At 41.6% G+C, this 19,586-nt stretch overlaps 1 protein-coding gene across 6 annotated transcripts in view; it reads right to left on the minus strand.

The window, feature by feature from the left end:
• The window catches only part of LOC140003066 (ubiquitin carboxyl-terminal hydrolase 42-like), a 37,641-nt gene that overhangs the window by 13,004 nt on the left and 5,051 nt on the right, over positions 1-19,586 (minus strand). The window contains exons 3-20 of one of the 6 annotated variants that reach the window (XM_072041789.1): positions 16,079-16,233; positions 14,504-15,997; positions 12,665-12,902; positions 11,716-11,916; positions 11,011-11,121; positions 10,749-10,851; positions 10,477-10,544; positions 10,250-10,320; positions 9,635-9,717; positions 8,606-8,717; positions 8,088-8,228; positions 7,793-7,893; positions 7,188-7,329; positions 6,226-6,507; positions 5,337-5,425; positions 4,305-4,450; positions 3,492-4,223; positions 2,647-2,804 (exon numbers count right to left, since the gene is read on the minus strand). In XM_072041789.1, the coding sequence (XP_071897890.1) occupies positions 2,692-2,804; positions 3,492-4,223; positions 4,305-4,450; positions 5,337-5,425; positions 6,226-6,507; positions 7,188-7,329; positions 7,793-7,893; positions 8,088-8,228; positions 8,606-8,717; positions 9,635-9,717; positions 10,250-10,320; positions 10,477-10,544; positions 10,749-10,851; positions 11,011-11,121; positions 11,716-11,916; positions 12,665-12,902 (2,733 nt within the window). In that variant the 5' untranslated portion in view covers positions 14,504-15,997; positions 16,079-16,233 and the 3' untranslated portion in view covers positions 2,647-2,691. Of the gene's footprint in view, positions 1-1,183; positions 1,339-2,646; positions 2,805-3,357; positions 4,451-5,336; positions 5,426-6,225; positions 6,508-7,187; positions 7,330-7,792; positions 7,894-8,087; positions 8,229-8,605; positions 8,718-9,634; positions 9,718-10,249; positions 10,321-10,476; positions 10,545-10,748; positions 10,852-11,010; positions 11,122-11,715; positions 11,917-12,664; positions 12,903-14,503; positions 15,998-16,078; positions 16,234-19,586 lie in introns of those variants that run through there. The other 5 variants (XM_072041784.1, XM_072041787.1, XM_072041786.1 and 2 more) reach the window with 5 other exon arrangements.

Below are 19,586 nucleotides of genomic sequence, written 5' to 3' on the forward strand. Positions count from 1 at the left end.
CTCCCACTGTGTGCATGGGAGGGAGATAACTGAAAGTGGGGAGCGTTGCTTGGCTCCTGCAAGTGGCTGAGGTCCAGTGGGGTTGGAGGCTTTCTTCCTCCTTTTGGAAATGCAAAGCAACCCTGCACCTCCCCTGCACTTGCAGAAGGATCATGACAGCCCAAAGCACAGCGGCTTTGTAATTGCTGCATACACTTCGATCGGATTTACGTGGCAAGGGTTTGGTAGCAGGGGCCTGCAGGGATGGCGTCTGTGAGAACAGTCCAGACAACAGCCAGCACCAGATAGCTCCAAAAGGGCCCCGGCACCCTTTTGTTCTGTCTGTCTGTCTGTCTGTCTCTCTTTCTCTGGGAGAAAAGCTCTTTTTTCTTTAGGAAGGCTGGGTTTCACTAGAACATTACTAGCCTGTAAGCCTCATGGCATCACCTTCCATCTTGACTGCTAAACCTCCTTGCTCCCTACTATCTTCTTTGCCAAGATACAGCTGTCCACGTTTACTTTTCCTACTTGGCTGGACTGAATATAAGAAGCGATCTTGCAACTCTTCCTCTTGTTGGACACTTAATCATCACACCAAATGAAAACTATTTGCCTTTCACCTCTTTATTTCAGGCCTTCTTTCCTAGTGGTCATGCAAAACTGGGAAAAAAATAGTCTACCAAGTCGGGTTTTTTTTGGATTTGATAATAAACCTGCAGACTCTTAAGTCATCAAGCACTTCAAGACTGTTTGAAATAATCTCTACATTAATAGAAAAGGAGTACTCCAAACTTCTGCTCAGGAAGAAAATCACGGAAAATGTAAACTTTGATTTTAGATGTTGAATTTGTTGCAGATACATCTTCCTCATCGCATGATTCTATTTGGATTTAAACCATAGTATCTATGGACAGACCAAGAGTAGGACAAGAACAGCACAGAGTTCAGCATGAAGCCCATCAGGAGCTCAAGTTTGTATTCTTTGTATTCAAGTTGATCCTTCTCTTGCTGGAAGGACCTGCTTTTTGACTCTCCTTCTCTTCACTAGGAGCATGTTCCCTCTTGCTTTGGTAATGCTCTTTCTCAGTGTTTTTAGTCTTGTCCTTTCTACCTTGGCATCTCTCTGCAATAGATGAGGAGGAAAGCTTTTTAGAGCTACATTCAGTGTCACACTTGAGAGAGGAAGTTTGCCGCAATTTCTCACCAGGCTCAGAAGACTCTTTGCCGTACAAAACGTTTTCTTTTGAAATGAGGTCACGTTCTTTTGATCTTCTTGGTTTCTCCTTGTCTCCACCGTCATCAAATCGGTACTCTGCGAGGTATTCATCATTCCCAGTAGATTTCAGAGGGTCCGTGACACTGCACAAAATAAAATCACATTTCTCACTTCTGCTGAAGGACGTGAAGATTAACAGTAAAACCTTCCAAAGGCAAACAAACAAACAAAAACCTCCGGACTACAGGAACACTCGCAAAGAAAGATATGCCATGTAGAAACCTCTCCTGCGATTAGGACACCTTCTCCAGCTCCCAGAGAAAGTGTTTTTTCCCCTCTTGCTTCTGAAGCCATTGCACTAAAAAAGCAAACGCATCTGTCTCCCTCCACATGCTGCTGCTCTGAATAAGAGCCAGAAGATTCAAAACCACCCTATTTGGTCTCCCAACATAGCCGAAAAAGACACCAGTTGAAACAGAGTTTTCTACCTCTCTCCCAAGAATTTACATTCACATATCCTGTGACTGCAAAAATAGAAGGCAGGGCTCAGGAGGAACAGCCAGTGTTGGAAATGAAAAAAAGCAGCCCGTTTCCTCAGAGTCTAAAGCCTATGCTACTAGGAAAACAGAACAAAACAAAACAAGAGGAGAGGAGAACAGCAGCGGGAAATTTACCTATTCTCCAGGTGTTCAATTGCAAAGCCTCCTCTGGAGGATCAACAGCTGTGAATTCAGCGTGCTTAGGAGAAATCAGATCTACGTCTGAACCACAACTATTTCAGTAGCATCACTAACTTATGTTACTCTGAAGAAGCAGTCAGCACCGTTTCTATGTTAGGAAATAGCTGAACACAGTCTGTTATTCACAGGAATTATTCAGGCAGGCTTCTTTAGGAAGGCTTGGTTTCACTAGAACATTACTAGCCTGTAAGTCTCATGGCATCACCTTCCATCTTGACTGCTAAACCTCCTTGCTCCCTACTATCTTCTTTGCCAAGATACAGCTGTCCACGTTTACTTTTCCTACTTGGCTGGACTGAATTTAAGAAGGGATCCTGCAACTCTTCCTCTTGTTTGCCACTTAATCATCACACCAAATGAAAACTATTTGCCTTTCACCTCTTTATTTCAGGCCTTCTTTCCTAGTGGTCATTTAAAAACGGAAAGAAAAAGTCCATCAACTTTTTTTTTTTTTTTAATATTCAGCAGACTCTTAAGTCATCAAGCACTTCAAGACTGTTTGAAATAATCTCTACATTAATAGAAAAGGAATTCCTCAGACACACTGCGGCCGCTTACCTTTAATACACTCGTTGGATGAGACGGAGCTGTATTTCTTGCTTTCGCCTGCACTGGAAGGCTTCCCTTCCTTGTAAGGTTGTTTACTGCTCTCACTTGTGCATTGCTCACATGAAGAGCCATCTGGAGGATGGGATTCTTCCTTCTTCTCCCGCGTTATCTTCTGGAAACGAGGATCTAAGTGTTCCAAGGAGCCCTTCACTTTCCTGGTGTTTCTCTTTTTTCTTCTTTTTCTTCTCCTTTTTCTTCTTTTTTTACGCTTGCGTTTGGCACTGTCAAAGTGGAGCGCACAGAAACACAAATCGTGAAGTCTGAAAGAAACATGCAAGTTTAAAAGAGAAAAAAAGATGTGGCACTTGTTGCCTATATGAAACTTTATTTATTTTACCACAGGTGATGATTTGCAGCATGTCAGCTATTTTGTGGTGCTTTGTGCACACGCAACTTACTTTAGATGTAGCAAACTTAAGCCCTCAGATTGAAGGACCATAGGTCCTGGTTTGTACACAGATCCTTAACAATGGCTAGCTCTGGAATATGTGCAAGCAGAAAAAAACTTTTAACCTAATCCAGAATGGTGTACGGATGTGTTTCCAACTATGTGGTCCAAAGCTAGTGCTCTGACACAATTCAGCAATAGCTTTCCTATCTTCACCGATCAACCTAACAACATGATCCCCAGCCAGCTGATGCTATCTAAGTAACTTAGAAACTACCAAAACAAAAAAAAAAAAAAAAGAAGAAAATAGAGAAGAAAAAAAAAGGAGAAAAAAAAAAAGGAGAAAAAAAAAAAAGGAATACATGAGAAGCACCCAGAAAAGAATTAGGATAAAAAATGCGGAGTATGCTGGAATCCTTGCTTACTTGGAATCCTTCTCTCCATGTTTATCCTTAGACTTCTTTTTCTTCTAGAACTTGTGATATTTTTGCATTTTTTTCACCACCTAAAAGCTCCTTTTCTATCTTTCTGTCTTTCCTTTCTATTTCACTTTCACTACCTTCTGCACGGGTACATTTTCTTTTTCTGTTTCCTTCTGTTTCATTTTTCTGGCGACAGTTCTCCAAATGAGCTGACACAGGTGGAAGCGCATGTCTTTCACGAGAATGTCTTCCAGAATGTTGCTGAGATACCGAGCAACGATGCAAGTCTGCTCGGGGTGTGCTAAAGCGACGTACATCTTCATCTCTCAAGAGGGAACCGTGAGGCCATCCACTTTTGTAATGATAATGCTTATGTGACCTGCCGTAGTAAGTTGCAGTCCATTTGTCAAAGGCTGCATCGCCGTGAGAGAACTTTCTCTCTCTACTGTCTCCTGTCGCATGAGGTGAATAGTAATCATTGGAATAGCTACATCTTTCCCATCTCCGTGCTTCATCTCGATAGTATCTTTCTCTGCTCCAACTTCTTTCCCCTTTGGATCGGTAATATCTATTGCTACCTTGTTCTGATCTTCCTCCGCTGCCAGATCTGGACTTTGAATATTTGACTGCTCTTCTGCCATTCTCAGGGCTGTTTCTTTCACCAGGGAAAGATCTGCACCTGCTTCCCTCCCAGTGCTCCTGCTTGTGACGCTTTTGCTCAACAACTTCCACGCTCTGGGAACACCTCCTCTTGCTGGAAGGACCTGCTTTTTGACTCTCCTTCTCTTCACTAGGAGCATGTTCCCTCTTGCTTTGGTAATGCTCTTTCTCAGTGTTTTTAGTCTTGTCCTTTCTACCTTGGCATCTCTCTGCAATAGATGAGGAGGAAAGCTTTTTAGAGCTACATTCAGTGTCACACTTGAGAGAGGAAGTTTGCCGCAATTTCTCACCAGGCTCTTTGCCGTACAAAACGTTTTCTTTTGAAATGAGGTCACATTCTTTTGATCTTCTTGGTTTCTCCTTGTCTCCACCGTCATCAAATCGGTACTCTGCGAGGTATTCATCATTCCCAGTAGATTTCGGAGGGTCCGCGACACTGCACAAAATAAAATCACATTTCTCACTTCTGCTGAAGGACGTGAAGATTAACAGTAAAACCTTCCAAAGGCAAACAAACAAACAAAAACCTCCGGACTACAGGAACACTTGCAAAGATATGCCATTTAGAAACCTCTCCTGTGATTAGGACACCTTCTCCAGCTCCCAGAGAAAGTGTTTTTTCCCCTCGTGCTTCTGAAGCCATTGCACTAAAAAAGCAAATGCATCTGTCTCCCTCCACATGCTGCTGCTCTGAATAAGAGCCAGAAGGTTCAAAACCACTCGATTTGGTCTCCCAACATAGCCAAAAAAACACCAGTTGAAACAGAGTTTTCTACCTCTCTCCCACAAATTTACATTCACATATCCTATGACTGCATTAATAGAAGGCGGGGCTCAGGAAGAACAGCCAGTGTTGGAAATGAAAAAAAGCAGCCTCTTTCTTCAGAGTCTTAAGCCCTCGCAAAGATATGCCATTTAGAAACCTCTCCTGCGATTAGGACACCTTCTCCAGCTCCCAGAGAAAGTGCTTTTTCCCCTCTTGCTTCTGAAGCCATTGCACTAAAAAAGCAAACACATCCGTCTCCTTATACCTGCTGCTCTGAGAAAAAAGGCATAGGGGCGAGCGGGGAACAGCCAATGTTTCTCCAGACAGTGGAGAAAAATGGAAAAACATTCTATGAAGGAACACGAGTTCTCCTTGAGGCACCAACCTGCATCAGAGTGATATGCTCAGTGCTGATCATTAGTTCTGTTCGTAACGCTGGACATACAGTATGGAATTGTACTAATTTAAATCCCTCCATTAAATACTATTAGTAGACAGATAAAACCGTATCGAACTTCCAAAAGGTCTTGTCTTAATCAGACTGTGCTCATGTTACCTCGTTTCCTCTGACAAGCTGTTCAGCTGGCTGGCTGTGAGGGACTCTGTGATGACTTCTCGATTGACTGAAGGCATAGCTCCAGGCATCTGCAATCAAAACGCACAAGTCAGCAGACAAAAAAAATACTATTTGTAGTAGTACTGAGGACTAGTCTTGTCAGAATTTCTCCATTAAATGGTAAGCAAGACCGTTTTGAGTTGTATGCATTATCTACACTTCAAAGATAACCCCAACTCACCTCCCAAAATCTACTTTATGAAACTTAGGAATTTTTATCTCAGCTGAGCTTCAGTTGGCAAGTTCTAATGTAAGCTCAGGTCTGCAAATTCTAATGGGATAATACCACAAAGTCTTACAATCACATTTGTGCTGTGTTTTCTCAGTATTTCACCTGAATTAGGAACACACTAAACACTCCCGAATACATCATAGGTGAGAAATTCTCGATGGAGCGAATCTATGTTTCAAGCAATCCGTTTGTTTTGGAAAAGAACATCTCAGAAGGTTTAACAGGTTCAACTCGGCAAGTGGAATCATCAAGTTTCAGTGCGTTTTCTTTAGATTCATTAACTAACCTAATAGCACCATTTAGTGAATTGGTTTTTGGCAGCTCATGCTGGGATCTTCCTTCGTCAGCATTCTGACAGGAAGAACTGGAATGCTGCAATGTACGGACTACCTTTCCAACCAAAATTCCATTAGAGGACATTGCATTGCAATTCCTTTTAAATAAGCCCTTTGACTCCTCCTCAGATTTTCCTGAAGATTCTGCACCGTAAGGGACTGTGTTATCAGAGCTGAGTTTAGGATTTTCATTCACTGTTGGCTCCACAAAAATCTCATCAGAAACTTTTTTGCTTGTTTGCATTTGCTTCATTTGCATTACCGAATTTGTAATTGTGGATGAAGGAACAGCCTGGTAGAGATCTTCATCCTCCGCAGCACTGCTAAGACAGTCAGGCTGTGACGCAGACCGACGAGCAGGCAATTTATTGTGAATACTGGTGGTGATCTTCTGTTTTCTTGACGGATCAGTAATTGAAGGCCTGGTAATTGTCTGGTTTTGAACACAGGCCATTGGTGGTGCTGAAGATGGCCTTTTTAGGGTGACACCAGTGGTCTTTGCGTCCTCTTTTATGGATCCATTTCCATTTAAACGGCTTGAATTCTGTATTTAAAAAGAAGAAATGGCAAGATGGATTAACGCAAACACTGCATTTAACATTTTGAAACACAAAACTCTCCTACTGAGTATTTCTACAAATGGTCTTAACACCTACAAAGAAAAACACACTGCCCTTTAAAGATAAATGCAAGTCCAATAAGCGTATTCAATTCCTGCTTTTGGTTTACAGCCGATTGGAATCAAATTAACATCATCTTTGAAAACCAGCCAAACAACTTAACATTACCTGCTGCTATTCCCAAATATATTTATTTTCCCCTTTAAACATACCCTGAAAAGCCTGAAGTAATTGTTCTGGTGCTCAGGAATAAGACAATTAGTTTTCCCTGTCTTAGCTAAAGTGACAACGATAGGAAAAACAAGTCCTCTTTTAAATGATTCCAGGATTAGTACACTCTGCTTAAATTGTCAAAGAGCGTAGCTCTCTGTGCTTTAGAAAGCTGTCTTGGAGGTATTAAGTAATGGAGTCGCATGGCTGCACAATTTAGCAGTAACCACTGTTTGAATGACTCTGGCTGTAGCATGAGGGCTGTGGAGAAAGCTGCAGCATGGGAAGGAAAACAAAACTAAGATGCCGAAAACCAAACTAAAAACCCCACACCAAACCCCAAACCCACTAGCAGTTTGGTGCCGTTACCTGCCCTCCCACTTCCCTGAATTACCTTAATCATATGAGAAAGAAGTCGTGGTCCCATAAATCCAGCCTGCTTACTATTAGCCCCCTGCTGACCAGGAGGGAATGAACAGGGATAAGATGGTGCTGGCAAGTAAAACGCACGTTCTCCAAGTGTCAAATCATAGCGCCTTCAGAAAAGAGCAGTGACCGGAGTTTAGTTTTTCTTTCAGCCTACTCTTGGATTAAATCCCATCCTATAATTTTAGAGGAACAGTTCATACGATATGGAAGCCTTCTCTACAGAAGGCTTCGCCAAGACTACAAACTGAAAAGGAGAGAACAGTCTTCCTACTAAGACTATCACTTTCAGAGCAATAATTCATTCTTACACCACAGATGACCTTCATTTCTCTCCTTCTCTAAATTAGCCAGCTACAGGTAACACATAGATAGCAATTTACACAAGTGCTGCAGTTTCAGGCCAAGCAACAAAAGATAATAAATGACACAGAGAATTTCAGGTTAGACAGAACTGAATTAGACAAATAATAATCTTTCCCTGGGATAGCAAGAAAAACACTTGCAAAACAGAAAAATATCAATAACAAGAAAGTAAATCTCTTCTGAACACATGTTAAGATTTGTTATTACCTGATATAAAAAAGTATGTAAGCTTGCTGACCAAGAACTCTCTTAATGTCAGTACGGACTACTTTAGCATCATTCATCTGATACCAAAGTCCATTACCAGCCTGCAAATAAAGACAACCATTTCTTTAGGTGAATTGCACGTGTTCCAAATGAAATCACGGATAGGAACAAAATACACACGTGTCAAATAAAAATATAATGAAATCTTTTTCCCTAGAAACAGTAGCTGCTAGTCACGCTTTCATTGGTTTGCCAGCACAACCTTTACCCTGTTAGAAATGCTGTTGACTTCTACCTTTACATAGCATATATAGTGTCCTGAGTGACAGCTGACACCGTGATGTACCAGCACCGTGTATAAGGCATAGAGCACTGGTTCTCCCATTGACTGTGACATGTAGGCTCTCAGGTCCAAATACTCCGGGTATTTCACCTCCTAAAGAGAGACCAAGAAGATAGAAAAATTATCCCAGAGTACTTCGTGGACTAGCCAGAGAAAAACACTTCCAAAAAACACAGACTAGAATTTATTTCTAGAATATATTTCTAGAAGATATTTCTTGATTCACTACAAATAAGTCTTCCCATAAACAATGTTGAAGACTAGAAGTTGCAGAGAACTGTTTCCTGATGAATCAGCCTTCTCAGAGGAAAGCATATGCTTCTTGTCAAGCGGGAACTTTATTGATAGTAAGAGAAAGAATAAGCCATAGTCGTTAGTCTACAATTATTGTCTGAAAATATTAACAACTTTCAGCTTTGGGGGATGTCCCATTACACGATGATATAGTTGCATTACAGTGGTAAATATACCTTGTTGATCTTTCCACCTGTGAAATCTGCAAATCTTTTCAGTGATATTGTGAGAACCTTGGAAGAACGGTGTATGGTAAATCTCTTGGATGCAGGAACCATCTTTTTACACCTTAAAAACAAGCAGAGATAAGTGTTTGAAGGCATCTTCTTTTTTCACCCCCAAAACAAACTCGTTTTAATGTCTCACGCATGCCTATGCTATTTGAATGACATTTACTTGCATAATAGGTTGGTCTTTTTTCTTTTCATAAACCCATGCACTGCGTGTCAGGTTTGTTAATACAGTGAAGAAGGTAAATTCTCCCAAAACCCCGGGCATAGCGGGAACAGGAATCTCTCACGAAAGGGTATTACCAGGTTGGATGGCAAGGTACCATTTCTTGGTCTACAAAAGTGGCTATTTGAACTCCAATCCTGAATACATTCTTTCAGCTTTCAAGGGAAATACAAATAATGAAAGTGGAACAAGAAAGCCTTGGTCCCCAGGACTAGAAATTGCAAATAATCTCCAACATGGGTCGTCTATCAACATCAAAAATACAACAGAAGCACGTGGTCATTCTACAGGAGGGAGACATTTAACAGTAGGAAGTCTTCATGTACTGAGCTTGTCTGGAAAGACACTGAAACTGTCTGCCATCCTTTGAAACACAATAGTTCAGTTTGATACATTGCCCGCTCCAAGGTAGGACCTACAGCGTAAGCAGTGAAAATTAGCCGCCAGCCCAGAGAACAACGGAAACTGGGCAGTTTACATCAAGAAAAGTACTGTCGAGAGCTAATAAATAGAAAGAACAAAAGTATCTCTTTTTGAATTCTGATGGCAAAATACGAGCCAGAGAATTGCAAACCCATAGGGAATGCCTCTGAACAAGACTTCCCCCCTCCAAAGAAACAAAAATCCAAGTGTTTTATAAACTTCCACAAAACTCGTAAGTAGATCCAAAGTTTAGAGGTAGTCCAACAGAGTCATGCAACATATAAAACTGACATCTAGGATTAAGACCTAATTCGTCAAAATCTTACTCGCTACATTTATAGCAATTCTCTCCACCCAGCTCTTCAGGTTTCACAAAGAGTTCCAGAGCTCTGGTAACAGATGAAACCGCCTAGAGGAGCGAGAAAGAAGAGCGTAAAGTCACCGTAAATTCAAAATTCCAGAGACGTACTAGTGGTTTATAAGAGAATCTTACTAACATACTCAAGCGATCTACTATGAGCACTGTGAAGAAGGAGGCAGAAAGAGCATGCTCAGCATTGACCTCACCTGGAAGTCATTTGACTTCGGAACAAATACTTTTCCAGTAGCCTAGACAGCATCTATAGTGTGCTTTGTCATCAATACTGGGGACAAATTCATCAGTCTAACAATTAGATGTACATTGGGGTAGAACAACAGAGAAGTATGACAGCATTATAATTTTTGCAGAAAGAGAATTCTTTCCCCTTAAACCCAATGCAAATGTGGAGACTATTTACATGGGTTCCACAGACGGACAAAGTCCAATCCACTTCCTTAGCACCACCAAGCTCTTACGTTTTAACATTATATGTGGTTTGGTTTTTTAAGGTAAACAAGTTTAATTTAGAAAGTTAGGCATGTACTTAAACATCATGAATTATATTTAGAAAACATCTTACCTTTATATCCAAAGCGATATCAAGAAATGCCTCATACGTATCCGAAACTGCTTTGCAATTCAAGCACTTCACTGGAAGCAAAATATAAATGCTTAACCTTATGTGAAGGAGACTAACTGTCCAAATTCAAGTTGTTGACAGATACTACTTTAGACAAACTACAGACTGCTTTACTACCGACAAAAGACACAGATCAGTTCTAAGGACACTAATATTTTTTAAAGTACCTCTCGATCTTAGAAATCCTCCAAATATTTGATGAATGATGGTGGTAGCTTGAGAAGATCTGTCCAATCTGGAAATAAATTAGAATCAGACCTCAGAAGATTTAAGGCGCACAGTTAATTCTTCAAAGAGTTTTATGAAAACTAAGGATGATGTACACTTTCGTTGCTGATTGTAAATAAGGCACTAAAAGGTGCTAGAGATCATTTTTCATAGTAAATAAAGGACTAGAAGGTGCTAGAGAATGTATGAAAGTGAACTTGTTTATGCTTACTCGGTGCTTCCATTCAAGCACGCTTCCTGCATAGCATCAACAGTATAGCGCAAGAACTCGTGTGCGTCTTCTTGACTGCCAAAACGGAAATGTTGTCCTATTCCTAAAGAAGAAGATGATAGTATTCACCTCATTTAAAAATGAAATCATTCTTCTATTTCTAAAATCTCTCTTCTTTCTAGTGTTAAAACCACTTATACACATCAAATAAGTATTTGAAGATTACAAGCTATCGAAAAGAAACACATCTGAAGCCACTTACGACTGAGATTACTGATAACATGCGTAGGCTCGATGGCATCAACAGTGCAACGCAGGGCCTGGTTAATGTGAGTCTCCATTGTGCACATCATGCAAAAATCTTGTTCACGACCTGAAGAGTGAAAGAAGAAAGCATCCCAGTCCAGCAAAATATCCATAACTACAAACAAACATCTAAGTAAAATTTAAACTATAGATACGATATCCACTCTCCTTGCTACATTCTATTCTCCCAAGATGCCAATGTCCCAACAGTCTTGTAACATTTCATTTCACACAACTTTACAGAATAAAAATATCCACTAAGCCTGTATTCAAATGCATTTTGTGATGAGAAATCTAAAAGACTACTGCAAAGTCACATTTGTAAAGGCTGACAGGAATGTGAACTCCACAGGCTGAAAAATGTATTACTCTCTAAAATTACTACTAAATGCATTACCGTCCAATGCACTTCATTATTCCCACGAAGCAATAAATGATCCTTTAATAAATACATAAATAAATAAATACATAAATAAATTCATTAAACAAACATAGTGCATTAATTGCACTCCATATGCTATTCGGAGCCCACTGCTAATACAGTGCTCAAAGCCAGCTTCTACAGGTAAAATCAGGCAAATAAGTTTGTCTCAGAATCACTGCTGTTCTTTCACCTTCACAGCTGTCCAACAGATTCGAAATACTGTTAGAAAGTACTCACATGACTGGCCGTGCTCGAGAGAAAGCATGTAATTGGCAAGTGGGGGTGTGTAGGTCAAACACTGTAGAGTAGCATTAAGAAAACATGTGTTGCCAAGATTGTACAGGCCAACTCCAACACTTTGTGTTTCTCGCCAATCCATACAAATCTTCTCAGGTGGAAAAAGAATGCTCTGTGGTGGAGCAATTCCATCATTAACGACTGCAAGAAAGTTAAATTTAAAAGAGATTTTGTTTGTTTGTTTCTAAGAAAGGTATTTAAAAAAATACTATTCTGCAGGAGCACCTAGAGGAGCTAGCTACAATCGCAGCCAGAAAAACTTATTGCAGACAGCTTTAATACCGCCAAATTCAAATTGGCTGGTCAACACAATGTTTTGGGGAAAAAAAAAAAAAAAAAAAAAAAAAAACTTTCGTCAACCATTTTAATTTTTCTAAGGCAAGGCTAACTGCCATTCTGTTTGTAGTACCTAATGCCAAGTTCCTCTCCACCTATAATCTTTAACCTGATTAACTCAACTACTGTTTTTTTCCTTATTATAACTTAAACCACAAGCTTAGACTTGAAATTATACGGAAAAAAGGTAAAAAGTAGTAACTAGGAATGACGGTACCCCTACAGATACCAGATCTTTTCCTGAGCAATGTTATCATTCAAAAAACGTGTGAAAAATGGAAGCTGTGAATAGCAACAATCAAACACTTTTCTTTGCAAAACGGAAAAGACATGGATGAATCTGTGCATTACACAAAGCTCCCCAGATTTCTCTGTTGACTGTAAATATATCAAAATTAATTTCTGTAACATCAGTCACTTCAGCTGCCTCAGGGGATTTGCTTTTGAAGTCTTTGTTCACACTAGTCCCCTTCTCTATCAGTGCAACAAGTAAGAACTGCATTTTCTACTTTTGCTTTGAAGAAAATGGAGTCAGGATAAAGCTCACACTTACTTAGATCTCTTGGGGCAAAAGCCTTAGATTTTTCAGATGATCTACAGTAAATAGCACCTCCACGTCCTTGGGCCACAGAGACTTGGCTTGAATCTTCTGCAGGCGGTATCTGGCCCCAGTTTGTGGTGCGTGACATCAGTATTTTAGTACTTGGTTTCTTGGATTTGCCAGACCGCCTTGAAGGGGGCTTTTTAGACTTTGAAGATTTGGGCTTCTTAACTACGGTCATTGTTGACATCTGCGACAGAGACAGAAGTTCTGGTTGACGTAAGAATATCAAGAAGCATTCCAAGAAGAAAAGAGTAGCAGAAGTCCTGTCACTTAATCTCAAAGAAACAGCCTTAAGAACTAAATCGCTGGTATGAATGATTTAAAAAGAATCCCCAAACCAAACACACAAAGTGAAAATTTCCATCTAAACTCTATCGGTATTACTTTTAGCTTCTGCAGAACTAGTGGCTGATGCCATTTCTTTCACTTCCGTAGGATTTTAATCCATTACAACTCTGGAGTCTTTTTAATATAAAAATGTAGAAGACATTCTCTGAGGGGAATCAGTTATTTATTGATTTCCAGAGTTGCACAATTATCTGTTAATTATTACCTATGATCTAATAGATAATTGTTGCAATTATCTATTGCTGGCGTTAGTAACGGAACACTATTACTTCACTGCCTGCGTTTTTCTGTTTCGTGTGCACAAAGGTACCCAGAACTCACTGCTCCTTTTCTTCTGTCTTTCCAGGGATCGCCCTCTACCTCACTGTCTACTGCACCAATCACGAGGGGGTTGTTGTTATTCTATAATGAGCCTAGCTTTTAAATACACCTTTTCTGGGCGTCACTTTGTGATAGCAAGTTAATTTGTGAGAGCTCCTCAGTCTACATCATGTGGTCGCTTTTTCCAGGTGAAAAAGCGGAGCCGTAAGTGGCAGTACACTAAAGCCCTGGCATGTTGAGATCCAAGAAGAGAGATGTTTGGCCCTCCTTCTCACTCCTGGGAACCATATACCTCAAAACCCACAGAGGATGGGCTATATCTCAGAGAAATCTTGGGAAAGGAGAGCATGAAGAGCACGTTTGCAAATTTATTTCTCCCTGGGCTTCTTCTGCTTCTCTAAGAAATACGAGTTTGAATAGAACTTTGGCAGCAGTACTTCTGGTGTTTTACTCCTACCACATTTAAAACTCCTACAAAAAACTGAAACGTTAGACTAAAAAGCAGCTCTTTCCGTTCTGCTTTCTAAAGTTGCACGTTTTCCTCATGCAAAACAACAGGGGAATGTAAGCTAGAAACGGAAATGCTGAATGTAAAACAAAACAAAACAAACCTCAGCCCTCCAGGACAAAAGCCAATAACTGCTACAAAGTCCTTTTTAAAATGCTGATTAGGTTTCAAGGTGATACCGCTTTAAATAAGCATAATTGTGTGTCCGTAGGCAGAAGCTGAATAATGACAGGATGAACTTCTATACTTCATGTTTTGTTACTGTCTTACTGTAGCACACAGGGACTTGTTACCTATAGGGAAACCACTAACCTAATGGAGGGTTTAAAACATAAGCTAGTTTGTTATACCAAAATGACTGAGAGAACAAAGCATAAAGTGCTTTCAGATTTCTAGCACGCCTTGATTGCTATCCATTAAACTTCACACACGTTAAACAAAACACAGTAAATAAGAAAACTCCTAGTCCCACAGCTGGCAAATTGTGTGCAGAGGTTGTAACTAGAACTTTTTTCCCTTGACATTTTACATTTAAGATTGATTTTAAATCCATTCTATACACACTTTCCGTTCCTGAAAAAACAATACGCAAACCTGAAAAATGCATTTACACGAGAAATGAAGTCGTCCTTGTCCGATTGGAAGACTAAGGTGACAGCTCCTGGGCTCAGGGATTTTCAGATAAGCTCCGATCTTCACCAGTGACAGCTCCTTTTTTCGGATTGAAAGAGAAAATGTTTCAGCAACGCATTGAAAACACATTTAAGGGACAAGAAACAAAATCAAGACTGCAGTGAGAAGGAGAACAGAAAAACAATACTGGGGAAGAAGAAAGGAAAAGGAAAAGGAAAAGGAAAAGGAAAAGGAAAAGGAAAAGGAAAAGGAAAAGGAAAAGGAAAAGGAAAAGGAAAAGGAAAAGGAAAAGGAAAAGGAAAAGGAAAAGGAAAAGGAAAAGGAAAAGGAAAAGGAAAAGGAAAAGGAAAAGGAAAAGGAAAAGGAAAAGGAAAAGGAAAAGGAAAAGGAAAAGGAAAAAAGGAAAGGCCTTGATCTTTATACTGACCAATGAGATAAGCCTTACACATTTTTAAGTTTATTTTTGACAACTGATTGAGGCGTTACCAGGTATTAAGTACGATTCAAGAGCAAATATTAACACTAGAAAGAAGAAATCCGATCCACCACCACTTTTTCAAAATACATCCATTTCTAATGTGGAGATAACGTCTCTCTGACAAGGTAGTAGAAAAACTGTAAATACCGACAGAGCTTCCTCTCCCGATGTTCCATATACATACCGATGCTGTTCCTACACCTACGCTCTGAGCATAAATTTATGTTGACATGAGTATCGGGTGTTACTCCTCTCTTTGTTTGCCTTGAGAGACACACCTCTTGTCCACTGAAAAGTAAACTCAAGATTCCAGATCAGTTAAGACAGTTGCTATCCCCCCATTCAGAGTTTTGCAGCAGCACTGTTCAGATGTGTTTAGCAGTCTCTTCAGAAAACGTTATCACTTAGGACCTGCTTCTCAGTAGGTACACGTTTGGCCTCCGCTTAGCGGAGAGTCAATCCCAGCTTAAGCTTTTGTACAAGAGCCCCTTCACGAAACAGACTTGGGCCCTGACATAACTGAGCTTAACCTTTAACCTTGAAGCTTCCTTAAAGAAGGAAGCAGCACCCAGGCCAGGAAATAGAAATTAATCGTCACTTTACCCTGAAACGCAGTGAGCTATCCTGTGCTGGCAGGATTGCTGCCGGGCTGGCCGACGAGGCGGCGGGCAGCTCCCCGGGGCCACAGGGCCTGTCACAGGGAGCCGCCGGGGGTCTCCAAGGTCCGGGAACAGCGGCAACAGCGGCAACAGCGGGGACAGAGGGGACAGCAGCGACAGCAGCAGCCACCTCAGCCAGGGCCGTCTCCACAACCGCCAAAACGGTCTCGGAATGCTGCCGAACTCGGAGCTCCAGCGTGACGCCTTTTGAACCTGGCCGCTGGAAGGACCTGCTTTTTGACTCTCCTTCTCTTCACTAGGAGCATGTTCCCTCTTGCTTTGGTAATGCTCTTTCTCAGTGTTTTTAGTCTTGTCCTTTCTACCTTGGCATCTCTCTGCAATAGATGAGGAGGAAAGCTTTTTAGAGCTACATTCAGTGTCACACTTGAGAGAGGAAGTTTGCCGCAATTTCTCACCAGGCTCAGAAGACTCTTTGCCGTACAAAACGTTTTCTTTTGAAATGAGGTCACGTTCTTTTGATCTTCTTGGTTTCTCCTTGTCTCCACCGTCATCAAATCGGTACTCTGCGAGGTATTCATCATTCCCAGTAGATTTCAGAGGGTCCGTGACACTGCACAAAATAAAATCACATTTCTCACTTCTGCTGAAGGACGTGAAGATTAACAGTAAAACCTTCCAAAGGCAAACAAACAAACAAAAACCTCCGGACTACAGGAACACTCGCAAAGAAAGATATGCCATGTAGAAACCTCTCCTGCGATTAGGACACCTTCTCCAGCTCCCAGAGAAAGTGTTTTTTCCCCTCTTGCTTCTGAAGCCATTGCACTAAAAAAGCAAACGCATCTGTCTCCCTCCACATGCTGCTGCTCTGAATAAGAGCCAGAAGATTCAAAACCACCCTATTTGGTCTCCCAACATAGCCGAAAAAGACACCAGTTGAAACAGAGTTTTCTACCTCTCTCCCAAGAATTTACATTCACATATCCTGTGACTGCAAAAATAGAAGGCAGGGCTCAGGAGGAACAGCCAGTGTTGGAAATGAAAAAAAGCAGCCCGTTTCCTCAGAGTCTAAAGCCTATGCTACTAGGAAAACAGAACAAAACAAAACAAGAGGAGAGGAGAACAGCAGCGGGAAATTTACCTATTCTCCAGGTGTTCAATTGCAAAGCCTCCTCTGGAGGATCAACAGCTGTGAATTCAGCGTGCTTAGGAGAAATCAGATCTACGTCTGAACCACAACTATTTCAGTAGCATCACTAACTTATGTTACTCTGAAGAAGCAGTCAGCACCGCTTCTATGTTAGGAAATAGCTGAACACAGTCTGTTATTCACAGGAATTATTCAGGCAGGCTTCTTTAGGAAGGCTGGGTTTCACTAGAACATTACTCCGCAAGTCCCTTCTATTCCTTTTCCCCTTAGAATCTGGGGATGTTTCAGCTAAAAAGGAGGGCAGAAACACTCTCCGTAGGTCTCCACCATGTAGTAAAACAGCGCTGCGTACCTGGTTAACCTCTGCAGCCAGCAAAGCATTTCTATTTGCAGCAGTGCCCTGACCCCAGCCTCTTGCTGAGCTCCGTCCTGTGCTGCTCGGATGCTCCCGCTGCTCAGACACGGGGGCTTAGAGTGCCACCGGGCCAGCACAAGCCCCCGAGCTCACTGTCAAACTTCACTTTTGGCATCTTTCACTTCACCAGCGCCGCCGGACGAGGAGCCCAGCAATGCCTGACGCCGCTCCGGGCTCACCTAAACGCGGGGCAGGAAATTCGGATTCAAAGCTGCGAAGGTTTTTCTTAGTGAAAGCATGGAATGAGTGGCCATCGGTGACTAACCTTACAGGAAGGCATTCACTTTGTGAATGCTGCAGTGAGTGAAGACTGAAGGCGTTTTCTGAGTGACCTAAGGAGAGCCCTCCCCGAAAAGCAGGACGTTTTATTGTCTATGTAACATCTCCTTTGAAGGCTCGAGCACGAGATCCACCAGGTTTAAAGTCTCAAGACACGGATCTGCCACCACAGAAGCAATACATTTCATCTACTAAGCCTAAATACCGTATTTTGCCTCCTCTGTAGGTTTAAAAAAACACGGCCACGCTTGAAGGAATGCATTCTCAGATATTCTACGTATTTACAGTGCTTTAATTAATACCACAGACATGTTGTGCTGTTGAGGGGAATTTGCAATTACATTTTCATTTCCAACCAAACGCAGCCTGACACAAATTGGGAGCAACAGGAACTAATCATCTGGAAGCCGGGATATGCATCATTCGCCATTTTCTAAGAAAATGACAAAAATATAAAACCCCAGCAGTCTGAGAACATGAGCACTGAGGTAAAGGCCTGATCAAACAAACGCGCACAACTATGATTTGTCCTTTTAACACAGCAAAAGTCTGCAAACTGCCATGGTAGCAAATGAGGAGAAGGAGCTGGTATTTACAGAAGTTGCAGCTGAAGATTCAGATAAACCATTCGGGTCGATGCTCCCTTCCTGCAGGTTTAAGCTGCGGTCACATCGCCTATTTCAAACCCTTTTGATTTCTACCAGTCACCCCAGATCCCACCTATTTTGCACGTTTTCCAATCAATGAATTCGCTACATGATTTCTGGGGCACAAGAGCAGGCCTGGTGAAGAGGAGCATGCCTGGTGCCATCATTCAATCAAATCAAAAGCGTCCAGGAGAAGCCCGGGGTGTGGTACTCACAGGGAATGTTTGCGAGCGGCCAAGTTCAGCAGAAGAGAATAGGCAGGACTGGAAGCCCAGGGGAACGAGATGCATCTGTTGTTGCAGGCAGCCCCAGCAAAATGTTACAGCTTCACTAGCCTGGGGCATGATTCCCCCCTTCCCTTTTCACAGCCAAGTACAATATTAGCTTGCCTTTTCTTTTTTTTTTTTATTATTATTATTTTTATTTCTTTTTGCCATCATCAGGCTGAGGCCGGCTGAGAATATTCTGTGTCTAGACTAATAAATGTTTGTGCGGATTTTGCAAGAGCGGCTTATGGGAACAGAATCCACTTTTTGTTTTCTGCTGGAGGAAAAAAAATAAAATAAAAATAAAGGAGGAGCATTAAAAGCAACCAAGCACCCCCGTGCATTTGTTTGAAATTGCATATTACGGTGCTTCTATTTTATGTGCAATCAATACATAATTTGGAAGAAAAAAATGCTTTTAAAATTCAGAGCTATCCCTGAGCAGCTAAGGTTCTCTTGGAAACTGAAGGAGGAGTCTGAAATGATTGTTCTTGTGTTTGCATCCCCCAGTGGGAAAGGCAGCACACAAGTAGAAACCACTGTGCTTTGAGGCGGCATGAATCATTAAGAATAAAGATCCCCCCCCATTTAAACATGAGATATTAAAACTGAATCTAGGACAAAGGTAAACTAAACAGACTCCTTCCTTCCCGGGCAGTCAGTGGGTTAAATCAAATATCAAAGGGGCAACATCAACCTTATAACTTCCTCTGCCGAAATTAAAAAAAAAAATAAAGGTAACTTCTATTTTGCCTGCCCCGACCCCAATCGCATCGCCCGAATGGGTGCAAACTGCTGGGATATGTGAGGGCCCAAGCCTACATTTTCCCTTTTTCGTATTTGTTGGAGGAGGGCGGGGTATCTCCAGATGAAATGGCTGACCGAGCTTTTTATTTCCTCGCTTTGGGTGGAAATGACTGAATCTTTCCAGGCAGCGGAGCAGTGCTCGACCGACTCCCTCGGCCTCCCCGCGTGGGAAGAGCCCTGCCGGGAGCAGCCCGCGTAACCCTCAGATGCCAGCCCCATCAGGATTAGGTCCAGCAATGGGATGTTGGCTCCTCTAAGTGAGGACGCATCCTCTCGAAACACATACACAGAGATTTAAATGAGATATTCCCAAGAACACCTGCCTATTCTTTCAGCACGTGTGCAAAGAGTAAATTCATTTTACTTCGTTCCTCTTTTTCTCAACTCTCCCCTCCTTCC

This window comes from Anas platyrhynchos, chromosome 8, assembly GCF_047663525.1.
Source record: "Anas platyrhynchos isolate ZD024472 breed Pekin duck chromosome 8, IASCAAS_PekinDuck_T2T, whole genome shotgun sequence".
NCBI classification, from domain to species: Eukaryota; Metazoa; Chordata; class Aves; order Anseriformes; family Anatidae; genus Anas; species Anas platyrhynchos.